Genomic DNA, 8,704 nt, shown 5'->3' on the forward strand with positions numbered 1-8,704 from the left:
TTTTCGCCTTACGCGACTTGTTTACGTTTTGAACGTAAAAACATCTTTTGGAGTGAAGTCTCGAGGGAGGTGGCGAGTTAGTGTATAAACAGGCGTCTGAAACTTATACTTTTGTTGATTCTATCTATTTGTATGACTGCGAGAGTGGATCGTGGTGTGGTTAGTTAGTTAGTAGTAACTAACCGTTCATAATCACCTTCTGTGATCTATTGAAACGTGACACTCTTGCAATTTGGTGTGGTGCAGATGTAATGCCTTGCATTATGGTGTAGAGCCGTAATGTCTTGCATTGTGGTGTGGTACAAAAGTAATGTCTTGCATTGTGGTATGCCACAGATGTCATTCCTTTTATAGTATGTGGTACTGACTTAATGCCTTGCATTGTGGTCAGGTTCAGATGTAATGCCTTGCATTGTGGGGTGGTACAGAGGTAATGCCTAGCATTGTGGGGTGGTACAGAGGTAAAGCCTTGCATTGTGGGGTGGTACAGATGTAAAGCCTTGCATTGTGGGGTGGTACAGAGGTAATGCCTTGCAATCTGGTGTGGTTCAGACGTAATGCCTTGCATTGTGGTGTGGTACAGATGTAATGCCTGGCATTGTCGTGCGGTAGAGACGTAATGCCTTGCATTGTGGTGTGGTACATATGTAATGCCTTGCATTTATGTGTGGTACAGATGTAATTCCTTGCATTGTGGTGTTGTGGTGTGGTACAGACGTAATGCCTTGCATTGTGGTGTGGTACAGATGTAATGCCTGGCATTGTGTGGTAGAGACGTAATGCCTTGCATTGTGGTGTGGTACATATGTAATGCCTTGCATTGATGTGTGGTACAGATGTAATGCCTTGCATTGTGGTGTGGTACAGACCCTAATACGGGGTTTTCGGGAGGAGAATGCGCGACAGAAGATACCTGCCTGGCAAGCCATCTCACCTGTATTGACAACATTTGTAAATGTGATGCTGGATACACTGCGTTCGCCGCAAACTTCACTTGTAGTAAGTGGAAGATGTAAGATTAGTTTGAAAGGTTACATTGGCTTTTTTGTTGTTGTTGCATTGTCGAGTTTTATTTTGGTAGCTTTGAGCGAAAAAGTATATGACGTGCGGCTGCATGGGCGCTTTTCCCCGGTGTGGTTTAGACTGGTCACATTACTAAACATGATGTTCAAAACTTTTCTTTAGAAATAACATACTGTCCGTTCAGTAGATCTAATATTCTTTCAACAATCAATGGTACGTGCTTGTGACACGGTGTGCTGCACGAACGATGTAATCAGTGTAAAATAGAGAATATACAATATATCGCTCACGTTGGTTTCGATTTTTTGTTTTTATATATTCACAAATAGAAACATACATTCATTTGACAATATTGTCGGTAACAATAGAAGTGTATTAAAATATAGACAGGAAAACAACAACACATTCTACATACAAAAAAAGAGTTGACATAAAGACAAACTGACTAAGTCGAGAGCATCAAATCTATATTCATTCATTCAATCTATTTTCTCAATAAAATCTCTGTGCAATTTCCTATCAATTTCAAACTTTCCCCAATTACACCTTACACTATATAAATATTTTTCGTCAAACATTTCCTTTTAGCCATCTTTATTAATCCATTTAAATGTGGAACTATTTTCTTAAATTTTGAAACTAAAATATAATATTTGGCCAGCAAGACAAATAAATCAAATATCCTATCTGTAACCGTTCTTCTTTTACATCCCAATATTACCAGCTCCTTTGACAAAACTATTTTTTCACAATGCTTAAAGTGGGTGATCAACCAGTCCTGCACATGTATCCACAAATGTCTTATACATAGACAGTTCCAATACATGTGCAAAAGGGTTTCTTCCTCGTTATTACAAAATGTGCATATTGAACTGTCAATTAACTTAAAGGTCCTCGTCTACATTTTCTCACAGAAATTGACATTTTACAGCTAAAATGCTGAGTCTAGTCACTAACACTTTCAAAAAAACATCCGATCGGAAAGGACGGAGCCAGGGTAGCCGTTTGAAAATTCATTGTAGTATTTCAGCATAGTAAGATATCCTTATTTGGAACATAATGTAAACCGGAAGTTTTCAAGGGGCTCAACCACCCAGAATTCCTAGCGGTGAGCAGCCGCTTCCTTGACGAAAGTTCTCTGGTAAGTTCTTTTTATCAATTATGCAATACTCGTATAAGACTTTTAAGTGGCTGCAAACAAGGCTTCATAATGCAACAAAACAGTTTCAAGCAATGTGTTTGCTCTGTTCACGTACTGTGTTCGTCATTCGTAGATATTAAATCTTAGCCGAGTTGACGCATTTCAGGGAACCTCTCAAAAGTCAGTTTTACGCTTACAGCATTGCACATTACGGTACTTTATGTTTTATGGCGGTTTACAAAGAGGCTCTGCTTAATGATTCGGTTCAGGAATTAAGGAGTCATCATAAAAATAAAGCAAAAGCATAGGTCTAACGCTAAATGAATGTTTCGAGAGGCACAGTTCCGACACAGTGACAACACGAACACTGACAATGAAATCTAAAACGCTTGCAATCGATCTAAATTTGTATTTCTGCACACACAAAACATTTCGACTACAAAATAAGGATCTGAATCAAAAACAATTGTATTTTCCAACAAGAGTCCTTGATTTGTGTGCTTTCATTTTTAATGAGTTTACGTAGACTACTACCCGCAACATCGATGTCAGAATTGCCATTGATTTTCCTGCAAGACTAACAACTACAGATCTAACTGAATGATGAATCAGTTGAATCAAAGATCTAGATTCTCCGGTCGAATCTTAGAATGCAGCTGGTTTTTGGCTCACGAAGTGTAGCCTTTGTTCTCGTAACTTTTGTCTGTCTGTGCGTGCGTGCGTGCGTGCGTATGTATGTATGTCTGTGGTAGAAACTTTAACATTTCCGAGTCTATGGAAGCTCGCATAAGAAGATTAGGTCTCGGTCAAAAGTGTTTGACGTCAGTTAATGCATCATGACGTCATGCCTCCCTGTAGTCTTTCTCTCTCGCGCGGTGTGTGTGTGTGTGTGTTCATTTTGTAGATCTAGCGTCTCCCACTCTTGCACTGTGTCTATGCTTACTGTGTATGTGTGACGGAGTGATTGAGTTTGTGTTACTGTTTGTCGATTTCTTACGTGAGCCTTGAAGGCTTCGCCTCTTGTTATTTTTGTATTTCTTAGGTCTATGTGTGTGCCGTATGTGTGTAAAATGTGCGTGTTTGTGTGTAAAATGTGCGTGCGTATGTCTGTGGATGTGTGTGTGTGTGCGTGTGTGTGTGCGTGCGTGCGCGTGCGCGCGCGTGTGTGTGTGTGTGTGTGTGTGTGTGTGTGTGTGTGTGTGTGTGAGAGAGACATTCACGTGGTAGTACGAGTGATTGAGTGGATCAGAGTATCTGTACGTGTTTGTTTTCTTATACCTGATCATGTTTTAGACGATTCATGTAAGCATTTATAGGTCTTAAAAATGCCAAACGTGTAGGCCTAACTCATTATATATTTGCCCCTTATGGCATAAATAAACTAATACTGTACTGAATTGCATGGTAGGTATAAGCCACGTATTTTATTCACTTATGATTCATGTCCGTCAAGTATTTAACCGTTTGTCCATTTCTTAGACTGTGTCTTTTAACAGTTTTGTTTTGTTGTTTCTTTTTTTTTCTGTAAAAGCTGTCCATTTCGATACTCAGGTCGAACAAAGTACGCTTATCTCATGTCTCAACTGTGAGCTAAACATCGTCTCCACCGGTCAGAAGAGGCAGCAGGTGCGGCAGTGTTACATTGTTTGTCAGCGCAATCGGGGACGTTAATGGGAATCAAGGACACAGAGAGTCCGCATGTTCAGCAAAACCATATCGCCAATTTAAGAACTGTTTCTCACATGACAAATAACAGCAGACCTAATGTCTCAAATTACTTGAAATTCCGAAAATACTTTACAACATGTGTTAGCACAAATCTCCTAAAGTTTGAACGCAATACGTTAGCGAGTTACTCAAATGTGCCATTTTTTTTCTCATTACCCGCTAAAACGGCTTCAAAAACTGCCTTTTATGCCTGCTGAGAGGATTGACACCGCTCAGCATGCCATAGCATCCATGTTAGACAGATATGTGAACAAAACTTACTGATTTGGATGCAAATGTGATTGTTTTGTCTAAGAACATGCTAAACATGCTTTGCTTTAGCAGTTCTGATTTTTTTGTCAATTTTAACGCGGGAACCTTGATTTTGCGAGTTTGATTTTGGGGTGTGTGTGTGTTGTAGGTTTCACTGTATCGACACTACGTCATGTAAACTCAATCTGTTTTCTGAATAAGTTGGGGGCATAAAAGGCCTTTCCAGTCATATACTTGGTTTTAAGATAAACGGCCTCATCATGAAGATCTGCCCTCAAACGCATCTGTAAAGTTTTTTTTTATGACGAGTATAAGTGTAGAACAATCACCATCGTCCACATCTGATCGCAAGATTATGCATTCCCGAATAATTATGCTATGTCTCCGGCGCATTCAGTATCTGTCTGAAGGGTTTGAAAACAACTAATTACAACACACACACCCCCCCTCCCAACCTCCACCACCACCCCCCCCCCTTCCCACCCAAGAAAAAAAGAAGAAAAGAATAACTTACATTGATAAATACAAGGAGAAGGAAAGAATTAATTTACTTTTTTTTTCAATTGTTTTTGATAACAAATCTATTGCTTCAAGGTCATCATTATCAGGCCAATGATAAAACCAAAGCTTAGTCACGGAAATGCATATATGGACTAACAAGAGGCGAAGCCATCAAGGCTCACGTAAGAAATCGACAAACAGTAACACAAACTCAATCACTCCGTCACACAGACACACACACACACACACACACACACACACACACACACACACACACACATACACACACACACACACACACACACACACACACACACACACACACACACACACACACACACACACACACAGAAAGAGCATAGGTGAAACTGTGCAAGAAAGCGAGACACTAGATCTAGATCTGTCTGTCTGCATGTGGCCTACTTACAAGGACACGACTGCCAACTAGTCTCGGCGCGCTCAAAATAATAATGACCGAGACTTTCAGTACTTCCTTCGCGTGACGTCTAACCCTCTTACGTCATAATGTGACGTCAATGTAATGTGACGTCTTCAAATGTTAGAGTTTCTACCACAGACATACACACGCACAGACGCACGCACGCACGCACGCACGCACAGACAGACAAAGTTACGATCGCATAGGCTACACTTACGTGAGCCAAAAATGACGTGCTTTTTCTTCCAGGACATTGGCTTGGACATGACTTCATCCTGAATCGGCAGAGCAGCGATGTATTCTTACATGGATGCCATGGACGTCTTCCACCTAGCGCCCACACAGATGGTCCACAAATCTACCCACTTGTATATTGCATACCATTGCTCCTTCAGTTCTGTAGTAAAACAGAGTGATTCTGAAAATATTGTAGGACATTAGCTTCTTTACTTCTGCAGCTGCATCAAAACACACACACACACACACACACACACACACACACACACACACACACACACACACACACACACACACACACACACACACACTTAATACCGATGCCACATTTCAAGTAATCGGGCTGCATGTATATTAATTTTGTTGTCTTCTGTTTGCAACGAAGGACACACATGCTAAAGTCCACAATCAGAATGTCAGGAGCTATTGGAACAAGAGGCAAAGCCTTCAAGGCTCCCGTAAGAAATCGACAAACAGCACAAACTCAATCACTCCGTCACACATACACACACACAGTAAGCATAGACACAGTGCAAGAGTGGGAGACGCTAGATCTAGATCTGTCTGTCTGTAGCCTACTTACGGGGACACGACTGCCACTGAGATCGACACTGCCCTTTCGACAGCGCTTCCTCGCGCAGACACTGAAAACACGCTGTGCAGATCAACCTGTAGGAAATCTCCTTTGGTATCTTCTTTATCTATTTTTTTCTGGAGCCGCTACGAAACCGAACAATGTGAAATCGTCTTCCCCGAATCGGCGAATGCAGCTCGGTTAGAACTGAGAAGTGAATCTATACCACAATGCTTCACGCGATCTGACCTAACCTTGACCCCTGACCTGGTCTACATAATAATAATAATAATAATAATAATAATAATGCAAACTTTTATAGCGCTATTCTAGAAAAATGTCTACTCTTAGCGCTTTACAATACATACATCGACAAGCATACTATACACGCACAGGCAAAGAAACCGACCAAACATAACCAACAAACTATACATGCACAGGCAAAGAAAGCGACCAAACATACAATACACGCACAGGCAAGATAACGACCAAACATAAACAAACATACTATGACCAAACATAACCAACATACTATACGCGCGCAGGCAAAGAGAACAATACCACACACAACACAAACCAGTCACCTGTTTTTGCCCCCCCAAAACCCACCGTAACCCGTTTTCTTTGGATACACACTTTATCTACATACGTGCCGAAAAATGTTGATCATTGCTTCAATACTTTGAAGCTGTTGCTTGGATAATAACCCAGTAAAATTAGTATTTCGGTGTTCAGTCAAATGTTAAAGTTTCTATCACACACACACACGCACGCACGCACGCACAGACAAACAAAAGTTAGCATCGCATAGGCTACACTTACGTGTAAAAACATTTTTGTCTTTGATCTTCAGGCTTCCATAACAGTTCTTTAAATGTCTTGAGAATACGCCTGAAACGTTACATGAACCAAAACAATAACAACCGAAAAACAAACGCTGTGCATAGGGAACACAAATATTGATGATAATCTGCTGATAATTTAGCAGGGAGTATCAGCCGGGACATTATTATTATTTTGAATAGATCAAAATTCATATATGCATCAAGTGTACTAATTGATCCTGCTAAATAGTTGTATTTGTTTGTGACTGATGCACTTTTTATTCACTTTGCACATGTATCAGGTCAGAAACATCAAGGGAGGTAATTTTGCTCGGATTAGATGGTACCCTCCCCTGATAACAAAAGCACACAAATTAATTTTTTCCCCCTTCTCGTATGTGATATTCAAACGTTTTGTTGGTTTTTGTTGTTTGAATATTGATGTGAAAGGTTCAGTCCTTCCCAGCTAGCAAGCTTTCGTCGGCCGACTGACGATTTCAGTCGGGTGACGTCGTCATATGTCGTGTGTCGTCGTCCGTTGTCGCGCCGATACCGTTTGACTGTGTATAAATGTACGTAATAAACCCCGACATCGGCCCGACGCAATGTTGCTGTCGATAAAATTATGCAGAGTTACGGGAGATAACAAATTGATGATCATTATTTTAACATTTGTTACGTCCCCTGTTCAAGCGTCGGTCCAGCAACGGCGTGACATTATGAGACTGACCATGCAAATGCGAAACTAAATTATTCATATTTGTTGACTTTTTCACATAGGAGTAGGATAATTAATTGTAAGTTTTATTTGCATATTTGCAATCAAATACAGCATGAGCTCAAATCATGAGTTTTACATTTTAAAAATACGCCATCATTTACTTGAAATATTCAAATAGCTTTCCTTACGGTAAACAAGATTGAGTGTGCAAATGGCTGCTGCTTTCCCGCGTGAGCGAATTTTATTTGTTTTCTTAGTTCAAGTTAATATCGAAAGAAGAGACATTTTTGGGAATGTTGGACAGCACATTGATGATATGTTATCCGAGACGAATGTCGCCTCGGGATCTCAATCTGAGTGCTGGTCCCAGTGCCACGTGGTGGCGGTGAGAATAGTTGTGTAGCCAGTGAGTCAGGCTCTTGGCAATGACAATCAGATTCAGACGTCAACTCGAGGACAACCGACGGATGGAGCGAGTAAGTGATTTCGGTTTTTTTTGGCTCTCAATGTTAGTTTTGCTGTTACAGTGAGGGGGGGGGGGGGGGAGTACATACTGCTGTATCTTATTCTGTATATGTAGATGTAGGTGTGTTTTGTCCTGTTACAGTGGGGGAGGGGGGTGTTGTACACACTGCTGTAAATATAGATGTAGGTGTGTTTTGTCTTGTTACAGTGGGGGGGGGGGGGGGGTGTGTACATACTGCTGTAGATGTAGGTGTGTATTGTCCTGTTACAGGGGGGGGGGGGTAACATACTTCTGTAGCTGTAGGGGGAGGGGGGGTACAGACTGCAGTAGTTGTTGGTGATTTTTGCACTGTTACACTGGGGGGGGGGGGGGGGTGGAGTACATACTGCTGAATCTGTAGCTGTAAGTGTGGTTTGCACTGTTACACTTGGGGGGGGGGGGGGGTGTACATACTGATGTATCTGTAGCTGTAGGTGTGACGTGTATTGCATTGTAACACTTGGGGTGGGGGGGGGGGGGGTGTACATACTGATCTATCTGTAGCTGGTGGTGTGTTTTGCACTGTTACACACTTGGGGGGGGGGGGGGGGGTGTACATACTAACTGCTGAATCTGTAGCTGTATGTGTGTTCTGCACAGTGACACTGGGGGGGGGGGGGGGGAGGGGGTTGTACATACTGCTGAATCTGTAGCTGTAGGTGTGTTTTGTACTGTTACACTTGGGGGGGGGGGGGGGTGTGCATACTGATGTATATGCTTGGCGCTGGTGGACAATATTCACTTTTTTGGCCAAAAACA

General features: G+C 41.6%; 1 protein-coding gene across 1 annotated transcript in view; it reads left to right on the forward strand.

Moving 5' to 3' along the window:
* Positions 1–1,016, forward strand: part of LOC138949933 (uncharacterized) — a 192,895-nt gene extending 191,879 nt beyond the window's left edge. Inside the window, exon 15 of the mRNA XM_070321716.1 lies at positions 868–1,016. Within this exon, the coding sequence (XP_070177817.1) occupies positions 868–1,016 (149 nt within the window). The remainder of the gene's footprint in view (positions 1–867) is intronic.
* Positions 1,017–8,704: the final 7,688 nt, after the last annotated feature.

Source organism: Littorina saxatilis, linkage group LG16, assembly GCF_037325665.1.
Source record: "Littorina saxatilis isolate snail1 linkage group LG16, US_GU_Lsax_2.0, whole genome shotgun sequence".
NCBI classification, from domain to species: domain Eukaryota; kingdom Metazoa; phylum Mollusca; class Gastropoda; order Littorinimorpha; family Littorinidae; genus Littorina; species Littorina saxatilis.